Source organism: Manduca sexta, chromosome 1 (assembly GCF_014839805.1).
Source record: "Manduca sexta isolate Smith_Timp_Sample1 chromosome 1, JHU_Msex_v1.0, whole genome shotgun sequence".
NCBI classification, from domain to species: Eukaryota; Metazoa; Arthropoda; class Insecta; order Lepidoptera; family Sphingidae; genus Manduca; species Manduca sexta.
The window spans coordinates 5547177-5564050 of NC_051115.1; the positions used below are offsets into that span (position 1 = coordinate 5547177).

The following is a 16874-nucleotide window of genomic DNA, read 5'->3' on the forward strand; positions in this document are numbered from 1 at the left end:
TGTTGGTTTTTCCACTATTTATCGGTCGTATCGCTTACCATCAGGCGAACAAGCTTGTCTCTAAAAAAATAAATGTAATTGGCAATAAAGGCAAGTATGCGAGGTGCAGTAATCACTTCCCCAGGAGATGTCAAGTCATCACTGGGATCGTGATGACTGCTCCTCGTGGTACACTGCTGAAGATAACAAGAGGATCCATTATAAACCAAATATTTTGGAAAATCTGCTACCCAGTGGAGCTAAGTATATATATAAAAATGAATCCCTATTTCCCTTGGTCACGCCATCACGCGTGAACGCCTGGACCTTATATTTTTTTTTGATGTGTTTGTTATTGTCAGGAAGGTTCTTATGAAAGAAAAAATTCAAAAAATTGCGCGGGAAATCAGTAAATTTACGAAAATATTAATTTTATATAACTGTCAATTGTTTGAAATAACTGTCAGCGATTGACAGAATGTGCGCTGCAAATTCATAGTTAAGACGGGACAACGTCTGTCGGGTCAGCTAGTTTAAAATAATTATTTAAGTTGATTTTGTACTTTTTGATTAAGTTATGTAACTGGCATGTAGAAGTCTTCAAAATAAATAAAGGAAATAAAATTCTAACCATTTTTTTGTTTCTTTTATGTTTTTAATTATAGAATACAATATACTAGCTGTTGTGGCTTCGCCCGCGTGAAGGAGTTTTGGGCATAAAAGTTCCGCTATATATTTTCCCGGGATAGAAAGTAGCCTATAACCTTCCCAGGGTCTTAAACTATCTCCATACCAAATTACATCAAAATCCGTTCAGTAGATTTTGAGAAAATCGATCACATACAGACAGAGAGAAAAGGCGGACTTCGTTTTATAATACATATAGTATTATTATTATTTCCAGTGTCGAAATTTTACTGTCAATATATTTGAAACACAAACATAAATTTTATTTTTCTGCCCTTCTCTAAACTGAGTCATTTGATATTGCCTTACTAAATGAAACTACATACTCATCATCTTGAATATAACTTTACAATGAGTTTCTCGAATTGTAGATTTAAAAAAAAATTAACAAAAAATTAAACCGCCTTCAAAAACCACTCAAAACCAAAAAATAATTTCTCATAACAGGTTTATACTGTATACCGATTTTAGAGTCGCTGCCTAATTAAAAAAAAAGAGAACATTCACGTCGAATTGATAACCTCCTCCTTTTTTGAAGGCGGTTAAAAAAGTTTAAGTTTTGAACAAGATAAATATCAATTAAAAGTAATTTTAATTTTACACGTAATGCCACTACTACTACTCCAAGAGAATTCGTCACGACATCAAACCAGTCAAAAATATACTCACGCACACTATATTAGCATTTAACGACAAAATTAAATAAAACAGTAAAATAAAACCGAATTTTTTGATGTAACATTTGTTATTCATGAACATACTTTTTAAATAAGCTATTGAATACTTAAAACAAAAAAAAAATCGTGATAAATCCAATATTATTAAAATAAAACTACTTTTTTGTTTTATTTTTTATGTTAAGAAGCCGCAAAACCTTGCCATAGAACACTGATTTCCTGCCTAGGATGATTCGTGAGGCTATTGAAATTAAAAAAAAACATCCTTATTTCAATTGAGAAGTTGGTTGGAAGCTTAAACAAGCCTGAGATCTTGTTCTATATTTAATTTAATTGTAACCCAAAAGCGGCGATAGCCTAGTTGGTTGTAGAACGGACTGCCGAGACGAATGACCGCAGGTTCAAATACCAAACACACTTCTGACTTTTCTAAAAAATCATGTGTGTATTCTTTGTGAATTATCGCTTGCTTTAACGGTGAAGGAAAACATCGTGAGGAAACCTGCATACTTGAGAAATTCTCTATAGGAATTTTCGAGGGTGTGTGAAGTCTACCAATCCGCACTAGGCCAGCGTGGTGGATAAAGGCCTAATTCCTCTCAGTAGAGGAGGCCCGTGTCCAACAGTGGGACAGTATATAATACAGGGCTGATATTATTTAATATTAACACAAAAGACCGGCTGCCAGACTTCAAGACACTGAACTCATTCTGCGTAGATTGGACTTTCAACAGCTAAATTTAAAGAATTTGTAGTATAATTGTTAAATGTAGGTAGATATTGTAATTGACTTTTCGGATGACCAACATCTCCTCCGTGACCATGAAGACTGTAAGTCGAAACAGGAGAAAATTAATAATAATAAAATCCGAAAAATAGTTTACATCAATATCTAGCATTCGCGTAAACAGAAATCATTATGTACATTAAAAACTAATTATATTATTCATTACGTAATTATGTACATACCAAGAAATCTAATGGTTTTGAATTATTAATCATTTGCAGCATTTATTAGCCATTAATTAATTAGAACTAATAATTGTGACTTAAATTAGTCATCTCTTATCTATTACATTAGAGTTGAGTAACTCATAGACTTCTTCGATAAATGAGCTATCGAACAGTAAAATATTTTTTCAATTCGAACCAGTTCTTGAGATACGCGCAATCAAACAAACAAAAAAATAAACAAACTCTTCAAGCTATATGTATTTTGTTTTTTTATTGCTTTGAATGACGAGACGAGCTTGCCGTTCTGATGGTAAGCGATACGATAAACAGTAAACACCAACACCTTGAATTACAATGTGTTTGGTATTCCACTGCGCTCTCCTGACACATGAGATGTTTATGTCCAGTAGTTACACTGGCTACGATGTTCAAACCGGGACACAACAGTGACTATACACTGCTTGGTAGTAATAGACATTGCGGTGGCACCTACCCAGGCGGATTCTTACATATGAGAGACCTACCACCAGTATAATAGTATAGATATAGGTTTGATAATGAAATATTAATTTTACATATATTTAATGTTATTTTACAAATTATTTTCGATTGAATGATCAATCAATACTTGTTTAATGTTGTTATTTTATTTTTACGTAAACAATATTTGTTCAACTTTATCAAAACAGACAGAGAAATAATTATAATATCAGCCCTGTATTATATACTGTCCCACTGCTGCACGGGCCTCCTCTACTACTGAGAGGGAATAGGCCTTGGTCCACCACGCTGTAGTGCGGGCAGACTTCACACACCCTCAAAAATTCCTAACAGAGAATTTCTCAGGTATGCAGGTTTCCTCACAATGTTTTCCTTCACCGTTAGAGAAATACAAAACACTTAAACCTTTTAATGATGCTACGTTGTTAAACAAGTTGAATAAACCAGTCCAATGTTTTCTGCATTTATTGTTTACAAATATAATGAACTTGCCAATTTATAATAGTAATATGAAGGCAGTGCTGCCATCCATGCACTATTGACGCATGTGCAGCGTGTGCTCAATGCTTTGTCCAACTTGATTGATATATTTTAATGCTATGACGAAATTCACAACGGTCGGTTATGTAAGCAATAATACTAAAATAGCCTCTATTGTACTACACTTTTGAAAGAAAGAAAGAAATTATTAAGTTGTGATATAGAAAGCGGCGATAGCCTAGTTGGTTGTAGAACATACTGCCGAGACGAATGTCCGCAGGTTCAGAACCCAAACACACCTCTGACTTTTCTAAAATTATTTGGATATTCTTTGTGAATTATCGCTTGCTTTAACGGTGAAGGAAAACATCGTGAGGAAACCTGCATTAGTTAAAAATTAAGTTAAATAGTGTATACTTATTACTAACGTATGACATGAAACGTTTTTTCATTCGCAGTTGAAGTATAATTTGTACATCGTCTAAAAACACAGGACGGCATTTTATTTATAAAAATACAAAAAGTTAGTAAGCCGACTAGCCGCGACAGTGGTTGGAGGTTGACTAAGTGAATGTCGGGCAATTACCTTGCTTTCGTCTTGCCAGTATTGAGCTCGGACAACGTATCTATGTAATAAAAATATCTAAGGTCTTGAAGCTATTTATTCAAATTGTAATACGTGATATAGAAAAACAAATTAAGCATCATATTCCAAATATATGTTATTTTTTCTTTGGTTGTTTCAAATTTTTATGATGTTGATATTGTTTAATTAATTGTTGTTATTCTATTTTTAAGTAAACATCTATTACACTTGCCAAAACAAACAAGTACAACACAAACAATTTTAATCCCTAATTAATGGTGCGTAAGTAAAAATGCTGAGTAAACAATAAACAAAGTTATGTTGACAGAAATATAATGTGATAGTATTGCTCTGTATTATAATATACTGTCCCGCTACATGAGCCTCCTCTACTGAGAGGGAATAGGCCTTAGTCCACCGCGCTGTACTGCGGGTAGACTTCACACACCTATTCCTATAGAGAGCTTCTCAGGTATACAGGTTTCCTCACGATGTTTTCCTTCACCGTTAAAATAAGCGATAATTCACAAAGAATACACACTTAACTTTAGATAAGTCAGAGGTCTGTTTGGATTTTGAACATGCGGACATTCGTCTCGGCAGTTCGTTCCACACCCAACTGGGCTATCGCCGCTCATCTACATATATAAAAATGAATCCCTATTTCCCTTGGTCACGCTATCACGCGTGGACGGCTGGACCGATTTCACTATTTTTTTGTTGTGTTTGTTATGATCAGAAGGATCTTATGAGAGAAAAAATTAAGAAAGTTGAGCGGAACGTTAGAAAATTTAAGAAAAGTTACTTTCAGCGATTCACAGAATGCGCTGCAAATTCATTGTTAAGACGGGACAACGTCTCTCGGGTGAACTAGTCAATGAATAAATATGACATCGCTTATATATATATTTATAATCCAAGACCTGAAGTACATACCGTCTTACTGCTAAGGACCTTCTCTACTACTGATAAGGTTTTGTATTGAAAACTATCTGATGAATTTATTTAACTAGAAAATTAGTTTTAAGACACTATCAAGCGATCTCAGGCCTTTATTCACAAACGTTACTTAGCTAAGTACGGAGCAAAGCTGTGATAAGTTTGTACTTTCGTCATGACAGTCTCAGTGCGTACACATGGCGCTGTGATCAGCTAATATTAGCAACTTCACTTCAGTCAGCTGTCCGATAAACAAAGCTGAACATAGCCATAGATAAATATTACATTGCTTCTTGCTAAAGAGTTCTAGATTATATAGAGTGGATATTGGGAAGATTGTCATACAAAAATTTTGCGCTCATTTTGATCACTCAATCTACCTTGAAATAGCAAAAGTCAATGTAAAATGCTTAACATTTTTCTATATCATGATTTGCACCATTTTAATGCGAATATTAGCATATTTTGTGTCAATATATTATTTTGTAATAATATCTAAGGACGCTGTTCTTGTCACACGGACATTTCGAATAAGACTACTATTGCCAATTGGTAATAACTTTTGGAGCAAAAATTTGGCCCTGACGGTCTATAACTAACTATATAGTTTAATGTATTTTCTTCTTGCCAAATTTCGTGATTCCAGTTCAACAGAATGTACTCATATCACTACATAGTATAAAACAAAGTCGCGTTCTCTGTCCCTATGTCCCTTTGTATGCTTAAATCTTTAAAACGACGCGACGGATTTTGATGCGGTTTTTTTTTAATGGATAGAGTGATTCAAGGGGAAGGTATATATGTATGATAACATCCATTAAATAGTGGAGAAATACTGTTATTTTGTTATGTTATACCCGTGCGAAGCCAGAGCGGGCTGCTATGTTTTTATATACAACGTTCACAGTTTTTCTGTAGTGTAGCCGGGGCGGGTCGCTAGTATACTATATACCCAATTAAATCAACACCATCTCAATACACAATGAAAATTATTTTACCCGTAAGAGATTAACTAATTACTTAATTATATTACCTGCTAATCACATCATTAAGGAAGAGGGGATGCAGCTATCCTTAAATTAATATAAATAGTTAACTATTAGGGCAAATAGATCAGTAACTTCCTATCATTCGTGTGATAAGTACTATGGTTACATAGTATTTAACATCGACTTAGAAAATAAGTAAAATAAAATTCTCATATAATTAGATTTGTTATTATACAGAGTGTGAAAAGTGCTTCGACAAGACAAAATGCGAAAAGCTGTTGAATCAATAATTAGGTTTCAATCAATAATCAATAATTAAGTGCCATTGCTTTATAATCTTGTCTATTTTATTGTAGTTGTCATTGGCTCAGTAGACATGTTTATAATTCTGTCACTGGGTGTGTGATGACTACAGTGAGTGGACAGTGTCATCGTGTCATCATCAACATCATCATTACGTCTATTCTATTGTAGTTGTCACTGACTCAGTAGACATGTTTACAATTCTGTCACTGGGTGTGTGATGACTACAGTGAGTGGACCGTGTCATCGTGTCATCATCATCATCAACATTATGTCTATTTTATTGTAGTTGTCATTGACTCAGTAGACATGTTTACAATTCTGTCACTGGGTGTGTGATGACTACAGTGAGTGGACAGTGTCATCGTGTCATCATCATCATCATCAACATTATGTCTATTTTATTGTAGTTGTCATTGACCTAGTAGACATGTTTTAATTCTGTCACTGGGTGTGTGATGACTACAGTGAGTGGACAGTGTCATCGTGTCATTATCATTATGTCTATCTTATTATAGTTGTCATTGACCTAGTAGACATGTTTTAATTCTGTCACTGGGTGTGTGATGACTACAGTGAGTGGACAGTGTCATCGTGTCATCATCATTATCATTACGTCTATTCTATTGTAGTTGTCACTGACTCAGTAGACATGTTTACAATTCTGTCACTGGGTGTGTGATGACTACAGTGAGTGGACAGTGTCATCGTGTCATCATCAACATCATCATTACGTCTATTTTATTGTAGTTGTCATTGACTCAGTAGACATGTTTACAATTCTGTCACTGGGTGTGTGATGACTACAGTGAGTGGACAGTGTCATCATGTCATCATCAACATCATCATTACGTCTATTCTATTGTAGTTGTCACTGACTCAGTAGACATGTTTACAATTCTGTCACTGGGTGTGTGATGACTACAGTGAGTGGACAGTGTCATCGTGTCATCATCAACATCATCATTACGTCTATTCTATTGTAGTTGTCACTGACTCAGTAGACATGTTTACAATTCTGTCACTGGGTGTGTGATGACTACAGTGAGTGGACAGTGTCATCGTGTCATCATCAACATCATTACGTCTATTCTATTGTAGTTGTCATTGACTCAGTAGACATGTTTACAATTCTGTCACTGGGTGTATGATGACTACAGTGAGTGGACAGTGTCATCGTGTCATCATCAACATCATCATTACGTCTATTCTATTGTAGTTGTCATTGACTCAGTAGACATGTTTACAATTCTGTCACTGGGTGTGTGATGACTACAGTGAGTGGACAGTGTCATCATGTCATCATCAACATCATCATTACGTCTATTCTATTGTAGTTGTCACTGACTCAGTAGACATGTTTACAATTCTGTCACTGGGTGTGTGATGACTACAGTGAGTGGACAGTGTCATCGTGTCATCATCAACATCATCATTACGTCTATTCTATTGTAGTTGTCACTGACTCAGTAGACATGTTTACAATTCTGTCACTGGGTGTGTGATGACTACAGTGAGTGGACAGTGTCATCGTGTCATCATCAACATCATTACGTCTATTCTATTGTAGTTGTCATTGACTCAGTAGACATGTTTACAATTCTGTCACTGGGTGTATGATGACTACAGTGAGTGGACAGTGTCATCGTGTCATCATCAACATCATCATTACGTCTATTCTATTGTAGTTGTCATTGACTCAGTAGACATGTTTACAATTCTGTCACTGGGTGTGTGATGACTACAGTGAGTGGACAGTGTCATCGTGTCATCATCAACATCATCATTACGTCTATTCTATTGTAGTTGTCATTGACCTAGTAGACATGTTTTAATTCTGTCACTGGGTGTGTGATGACTACAATGAGTGGACAGTGTCATCGTGTCATCATCATCATCAACATTATGTCTATTTTATTGTAGTTGTCATTGACTCAGTAGACATGTTTACAATTCTGTCACTGGGTGTGTGATGACTACAGTGAGTGGACAGTGTCATCGTGTCATCATCAACATCATCATTACGTCTATTCTATTGTAGTTGTCACTGACTCAGTAGACATGTTTACAATTCTGTCACTGGGTGTGTGATGACTACAGTGAGTGGACAGTGTCATCGTGTCATCATCAACATCATCATTACGTCTATTCTATTGTAGTTGTCACTGACTCAGTAGACATGTTTACAATTCTATCACTGGGTGTGTGATGACTACAGTGAGTGGACAGTGTCATCGTGTCATCATCAACATCATCATTACGTCTATTCTATTGTAGTTGTCACTGACTCAGTAGACATGTTTACAATTCTGTCACTGGGTGTGTGATGACTACAGTGAGTGGACAGTGTCATCGTGTCATCATCAACATCATCATTACGTCTATTCTATTGTAGTTGTCACTGACTCAGTAGACATGTTTACAATTCTGTCACTGGGTGTGTGATGACTACAGTGAGTGGACAGTGTCATCGTGTCATCATCAACATCATCATTACGTCTATTCTATTGTAGTTGTCACTGACTCAGTAGACATGTTTACAATTCTATCACTGGGTGTGTGATGACTACAGTGAGTGGACAGTGTCATCGTGTCATCATCAACATCATCATTACGTCTATTCTATTGTAGTTGTCACTGACTCAGTAGACATGTTTACAATTCTGTCACTGGGTGTGTGATGACTACAGTGAGTGGACAGTGTCATCGTGTCATCATCATTATCATTACGTCTATTCTATTGTAGTTGTCACTGACTCAGTAGACATGTTTACAATTCTGTCACTGGGTGTATGATGACTACAGTGAGTGGACCGTGTCATCGTGTCATCATCATCATCAACATTATGTCTATTTTATTGTAGTTGTCATTGACTCAGTAGACATGTTTACAATTCTGTCACTGGGTGTGTGATGACTACAGTGAGTGGACAGTGTCATCGTGTCATCATCATCATCAACATTATGTCTATTTTATTGTAGTTGTCATTGACCTAGTAGACATGTTTTAATTCTGTCACTGGGTGTGTGATGACTACAGTGAGTGGACAGTGTCATCGTGTCATTATCATTATGTCTATCTTATTATAGTTGTCATTGACCTAGTAGACATGTTTTAATTCTGTCACTGGGTGTGTGATGACTACAGTGAGTGGACAGTGTCATCGTGTCATCATCAACATCATCATTACGTCTATTCTATTGTAGTTGTCACTGACTCAGTAGACATGTTTACAATTCTGTCACTGGGTGTGTGATGACTACAGTGAGTGGACAGTGTCATCGTGTCATCATCATTATCATTACGTCTATTCTATTGTAGTTGTCACTGACTCAGTAGACATGTTTACAATTCTGTCACTGGGTGTATGATGACTACAGTGAGTGGACCGTGTCATCGTGTCATCATCATCATCAACATTATGTCTATTTTATTGTAGTTGTCATTGACTCAGTAGACATGTTTACAATTCTGTCACTGGGTGTGTGATGACTACAGTGAGTGGACAGTGTCATCGTGTCATCATCATCATCAACATTATGTCTATTTTATTGTAGTTGTCATTGACCTAGTAGACATGTTTTAATTCTGTCACTGGGTGTGTGATGACTACAGTGAGTGGACAGTGTCATCGTGTCATTATCATTATGTCTATCTTATTATAGTTGTCATTGACCTAGTAGACATGTTTTAATTCTGTCACTGGGTGTGTGATGACTACAGTGAGTGGACAGTGTCATCGTGTCATCATCAACATCATCATTACGTCTATTCTATTGTAGTTGTCACTGACTCAGTAGACATGTTTACAATTCTGTCACTGGGTGTGTGATGACTACAGTGAGTGGACAGTGTCATCGTGTCATCATCAACATCATCATTACGTCTATTCTATTGTAGTTGTCATTGACTCAGTAGACATGTTTACAATTCTGTCACTGGGTGTGTCATGACTACAGTGAGTGGACAGTGTCATCGTGTCATCATCAACATCATCATTACGTCTATTCTATTGTAGTTGTCATTGACTCAGTAGACATGTTTACGATTCTGTCACTGGGTGTGTGATGACTACAGTGAGTGGACAGTGTCATCGTGTCATCATCAACATCATCATTACGTCTATTCTATTGTAGTTGTCATTGACTCAGTAGACATGTTTACAATTCTGTCACTGGGTGTGTGATGACTACAGTGAGTGGACAGTGTCATCGTGTCATCATCAACATCATCATTACGTCTATTCTATTGTAGTTGTCATTGACTCAGTAGACATGTTTACGATTCTGTCACTGGGTGTGTGATGACTACAGTGAGTGGACAGTGTCATCGTGTCATCATCAACATCATCATTACGTCTATTCTATTGTAGTTGTCATTGACTCAGTAGACATGTTTACAATTCTGTCACTGGGTGTGTGATGACTACAGTGAGTGGACAGTGTCATCGTGTCATCATCAACATCATCATTACGTCTATTCTATTGTAGTTGTCATTGACTCAGTAGACATGTTTACAATTCTGTCACTGGGTGTGTGATGACTACAGTGAGTGGACAGTGTCATCGTGTCATCATCAACATCATCATTACGTCTATTCTATTGTAGTTGTCATTGACTCAGTAGACATGTTTACGATTCTGTCACTGGGTGTGTGATGACTACAGTGAGTGGACAGTGTCATCGTGTCATCATCAACATCATCATTACGTCTATTCTATTGTAGTTGTCATTGACTCAGTAGACATGTTTACAATTCTGTCACTGGGTGTGTGATGACTACAGTGAGTGGACAGTGTCATCGTGTCATCATCAACATCATCATTACGTCTATTCTACTGTAGTTGTCATTGACTCAGTAGACATGTTTACAATTCTGTCACTGGGTGTGTGATGACTACAGTGAGTAGACAGTGTCATCGTGTCATCATCAACATCATCATTACGTCTATTCTATTGTAGTTGTCATTGACTCAGTAGACATGTTTACAATTCTGTCACTGGGTGTGTGATGACTACAGTGAGTGGACAGTGTCATCGTGTCATCATCAACATCATCATTACGTCTATTCTATTGTAGTTGTCATTGACTCAGTAGACATGTTTACGATTCTGTCACTGGGTGTGTGATGACTACAGTGAGTGGACAGTGTCATCGTGTCATCATCAACATCATCATTACGTCTATTCTATTGTAGTTGTCATTGACTCAGTAGACATGTTTACAATTCTGTCACTGGGTGTGTGATGACTACAGTGAGTGGACAGTGTCATCGTGTCATCATCAACATCATCATTACGTCTATTCTATTGTAGTTGTCATTGACTCAGTAGACATGTTTACGATTCTGTCACTGGGTGTGTGATGACTACAGTGAGTGGACAGTGTCATCGTGTCATCATCAACATCATCATTACGTCTATTCTATTGTAGTTGTCATTGACTCAGTAGACATGTTTACGATTCTGTCACTGGGTGTGTGATGACTACAGTGAGTGGACAGTGTCATCGTGTCATCATCAACATCATCATTACGTCTATTCTATTGTAGTTGTCATTGACTCAGTAGACATGTTTACGATTCTGTCACTGGGTGTGTGATGACTACAGTGAATGGACAGACACGTCGGTCAGCATCATCGTTTTAATCATGATCAGTATTTCTACGTGTTGTAATTATCACAAAATTAGTTAATATATTAAATATGTAAATATTGTAAAATGCCTAACAGCTCATGTGATAGGACCCTTTCTTTTAATTTTATCCGTGGTGCTTTATAACTTATCTAGTTGTAAACGTCCCTATCCTTGAGCTTAAAACTGTTGTATTATGCAAATATTATAATCTATTACTAAATCATACGTGCGCCATCTATTATATTTCAAAAGAAATAATTGTCTTTGACCTCCTCCATGTTCTTCCTTTTGTCAATATGTCGTTAACAAATGTCGTTGATTTATATCCTTAATAATAAAATTGTGTTTAACAAAAACTATCCACAAGTTTTCCTGCATTCCTGCATTAACTATCCTAACAAAAACGCCTCCTTGGTTCATGATTTAGTCACCCGCATTGCTATGGAGGGAAGTGGAATCATATTTCCAACTTCTCCCTATCTTTCTATTTGATTAATTTCGTTGCGGGATAATGACAAGTGTTCCCTGAGACTCTGAGCTTCACCGCTCGGTGTCATGCGCGCCACTGCTGATCCTCACAGGAGTTGTAGTGGTGGGTGTGAGGGCAGGAAAGTCTCTTCCTTACCTATACGGCTATCGAAGCTGTCATATAGAAAGCCCGTAATTTCAAAAAACCAGATTCGCCCCTATAGGCCGAATAGGGCTCCTTCACCTTACTTAAATAACCTTACCTTATTAGTAAGACATTCCTGGAAGTCCTTCTTCATGATCGCGACGGACACCCGGTCTTGCGGCCGCTTGGGCCCGCTCACTGAAGTCACCACTGTGGATAAATCTAACTCCACCACCTGGAATGAAGAGAAATGGTAAGGGACAATAGCCAAGATGATTTTCTTCAATAGCTAACCGTGATGTTGGCATAATAATATCAGCCCCGTATGATATACTTGCCCACTGCTAAGCACGGGCCTCCTCTACTACTGAGAGGGATTAGGCCTTAGTCCACCACGCTGGAGTGCGAATTGGTAGACTTCACACACCCTCAAAATTCCTATAGAGAACTGAGATGTGCAGGTTTCCTCACGACGTTTTCCTTCATTAAAGCGAACGATAAATTCACAAAGAATACACACATGATTTTAGAAAAGTCAGAGGTGTGTGCCCTTGGGATGTGAACCTGCGGACATTCGTCTTGGCAGTCCGTTCCACACCCAACAAGGCTATCGCCGCTTATCCTATAAGAATGGCATATCCTAGCATATTTATTTTTTTGTATGTGCACGGCGCCACCCACTGCACCTGATGGTAAATAGAGTGTGCATTGACGTATATTCTATAGACACGAACGTCCATATAAACTATTTGTTCAAAATCTGATCTAAAATGGCAAAACGTCACTGTTATAACCTATTTATTCACTTGAACAACAAATAATTTTATTTATTTGACTAATATTTTTTATTCACATCCAGTTTTACACTTGGATTCGAGTTTTTATATTATTAGCGCCACGCTATATATGTATTACGTACTAGATCTGGCGTTCCGAACACTCATTGTGTACGACTCAACTGTACTGCAATCAGTACACCTGACTTTAGTATGGACAATATTGACAGCTTTTGGTTGTGTACGGAGTGGCGCTCATAATATAAGAACTTGAGTCTAAGTGTAAACCTGGATGTGAATTAAAAATATTAGTCAAATAAGTAAAATTATTTGTTGTTCGAGTGAATAAATATGTTATAACAGTGACGTCTTGCCATTTTAGTTCAGATTTTGAACAAATAGTTTATATGAACGTTCGTGTCTATAGAATATACGTCAATGACTATAAACATAGTGACCATACCTCTGAAAACACAGGGTCCACTGCCGGGTCGCTGTAGTTCCTGAACTGTTTGGAAGCGCGGAGGTACGCTTCTATGACGTCGATCTTCTCCTTAGAACGGTCTGGAACGTGAAGAGTTTCATCGTTTTGAATACAGTCAGAGCAGTTTGAGAAGGGTATGAGGCGAAAGTCGAATTTGTTACGGAATATTTACAAAATACATGTTTTGTTTGTCCTTGGTGTACAGAAAGCCCCTTCCGAGAAAAACGAACATATCCTTAGCGGTCAAATAGCAATACCGTTTTTTTTGGAAACCGGAATCGCTATAGGAAAAATAGGATTTTTAAGAAACCGGAATCACATTAACACCGGGAACACGTATCGCTACTGGTCAAATAGTATTTCCGGATTTTTTTGGAAACCGGACTTTTTTCCCGGTAAAAGATTTGTACCGGAACATAAAAATGATCTCACTGGTCTGGTAGAGGTACTGTAGCGAGCGCTCGTCCACCGGGAAATGCGCCAGCGTCGCGCCGAACTCCGGACACATGTTCGCGACCGTGGCTCTGTCCGCGATACTAAGGGCGGACACTCCGGGGCCGAAGAATTCCACGAACTTGCCCACCACGCCGAGAGAGCGGAGGTGCTGAAAATAAATAAAAAAAAAACATAACAAAAAAATCTCGCATTTCATTTTTATTTTAATCCTCACTTTTTTTTACTTAGAGTAATTCTATAAAAAAAAAAATCACGAAAAAAAACATTAAATATTTGTACAATATCGAACTTTCGGCTGCGTTCATTGTCTGTAGTTTTTTGGAGTCTGTACCGCAAACAAAATAATCATGAAAAAAAAAATTTTTTTTCAATTTCTAACGAACGTACGAAACTATTATAAAATAAAGTTTACGGACGAGAGGAGACAGCTACTAAAGGCGCCGTTACAAAGATATTTTATTTAGTTTTTAGACTATTTGAAAATGTTATAAACATTTTCCATTGATGCTCCGCTCCTATTGGTCATAGCGTGATGGTATATAGCCTATAGCCTTCCTCGACAAATGGGCTATCTAACACTTAAACATTTTTTCAATTCAAACCAATAGTTCTTGACATTAACGCGTTCAAACAAACAAACACTTTAGCTTCATATAATAGTATAGATAGCTCTGGTGATATTGCTAGACCTTTCCAGTTTTAACTTATTACCTTAGTAATAATTTAAAACAACATATCGTCGCTGTAGGTGGACAACTAAATAACTCAAAATTTCTAGTTTCGAGATAAACGCAACTGTTTTTTTTCGTTATTTTTAAGCATTACTAAAAAACTATAAATAATTTTAATGTCGGTATTTTTATATATCTTGGGTCTTATTATCTATTATATTATGCATTAACAAAAAAAACTCTGGCCTGAAGAATAAAAATATAAAAAAATAAAAACTTCTTATAAAATCTTATAAGATAAACTAAATAACTCGTATAGTTATTTAGTTTTGCCACACTTGAAACCATATGGTAAAGTAATTATAAGGTTAAATAATTACAATTATAGAGTTTAGTAAAGTGAATACCATTAGGATTTTCAATGTCTAAATTAAACAAATCAAGTTGTTTAATTCTTCTACACACTTGATTCATTTTGTTAAACAATAGACTCGAGGAAGAATTAAACAACTCATTTTATTTAATTTCTTTACTATTGAACAGATTATAAGTCGCAGTTTATTGGTTTTATTATTTAAACATTTACTTTTTTCTTCAACAAAATATATATTATTTGAATATATTTATTTCTCCACTTTTAACATAAAAAAGCTACAATTTCGAAACGGGATAAGATAATGAAATGCTTGTTAGGCCAAAATATGCGCCATGTTTTGGGCAACACAAAAGTGATGAAAGTCCAAAATGGCCAAAATCCGAGTTATTTAGTTCTCCACCTACAACGACGATATAATCAACGTGTAGGGAGAATTATTGTTTTTCAACCTCATTGTTCATTAATAAGCTTGATTAAAGAATTCAATGGATAAAATAAAATAAAATAACTTCAATAACACAATATTTACACTAAGTACTTACTGCATAAGTATGTTCAATTTGGAAGCTGACGGAATCAGCAACCAGATAATCTTTCTTTGTCATTCAGTTGCTTAAGTATACTTTTATATTTCTTACTAGCGACCCGCCCCGGCTTCGCACGGGTGCAATGCTGACTATTTAATGGATGTTATTATTATACATATAAACCTTCCTCTTGAATCACTCTATCTATTAAAAAAACCGCATCAAAATCCGTTACGTAGTTTTAAAGATTTAAACACACATAGGGACAGAGAAAGCGACTTTGTTTTATACTATGTAGTAAAGTATTCTTCATTTAAGTATACTTTTATACTTATTACCTTAGTGATGGTCAACACGAGGTCGGTGGAGGTGACCAGCGGGTCCAGCTCGCCAACAAGCTTGTACCCCACCACCTTGGGGAGCAGCATGCTTATCGCTTGACCGAGCATCACGGCTTCCGCTTCGATACCTAAAAGAAGGCACATTTTATAACTTAATATTATATTTTAAACTTTTACATGTGGTAGGTGTCTTATATGCGAGAGTCCACCTGGGTACCACCGCAATGTCTATTTCTGTCGAGCAGTGTGTACTCACTGTTGTGTTCCGGTTTGAACATTGTAGCCAGTGTAACTACTGGACGTAATAATTAACATCTCATGTCTCAGACGAGCGCAGTGGAATAATTCATTCACTTTGTAATTCAAAGTGTTAGTGTTGCCGGTCGTATCGCTTACCATCTGACGAACGGTAAGCTCGTCTCGTCATTTAAAGAAGTAAAAAAAATATATATTATTAAACTCATAAGAAACCAATATATACAAATGGAGGTTTTCTGTTCGTGTGTATATATTTTTATGTATTTAAACCGATTACTGTTCATTATGGGGGAGGGGGGGGCTACTTCTTTAATTCTCTTCCGACTTAAAAAAAGGAGAAGGTTAACAATTACACATTTTTTGTTATGTATTGGCGGTAATGTGTGTGTTTGTACGTGTGTGCGTATTCCGGTACCCGCGTATTCATGAACGTTTACTTACAATAGGGTACCGGACTCATTTTCGTTCTTTACTATTATCAAATATATACGTTATATAAATTATAACACAGAAGGAATTATTAAAATCCGGTAAAAAATCAACAAGTTATAAGTCTTTGAATATCAGTGGAAGGGGTAATTAACAAGAAACTGAAGTGAGACGCAATACCCAAATTTGACGTCATCGAGAATTACGAC

The 16874-nt window shown here is 36.5% G+C and overlaps 1 protein-coding gene across 1 annotated transcript in view; it reads right to left on the reverse strand.

Annotated features, from left to right (window-relative positions):
- Positions 1–16874, reverse strand: part of LOC115451560 (cytoplasmic aconitate hydratase) — a 54906-nt gene that overhangs the window by 19518 nt on the left and 18514 nt on the right. Inside the window, exons 8-11 of the mRNA XM_037439947.1 lie at positions 15976–16106; positions 14040–14211; positions 13587–13687; positions 12466–12582 (exon numbers count right to left, since the gene is read on the reverse strand). Coding sequence (XP_037295844.1) covers positions 12466–12582; positions 13587–13687; positions 14040–14211; positions 15976–16106 — 521 coding nt within the window. The remainder of the gene's footprint in view (positions 1–12465; positions 12583–13586; positions 13688–14039; positions 14212–15975; positions 16107–16874) is intronic.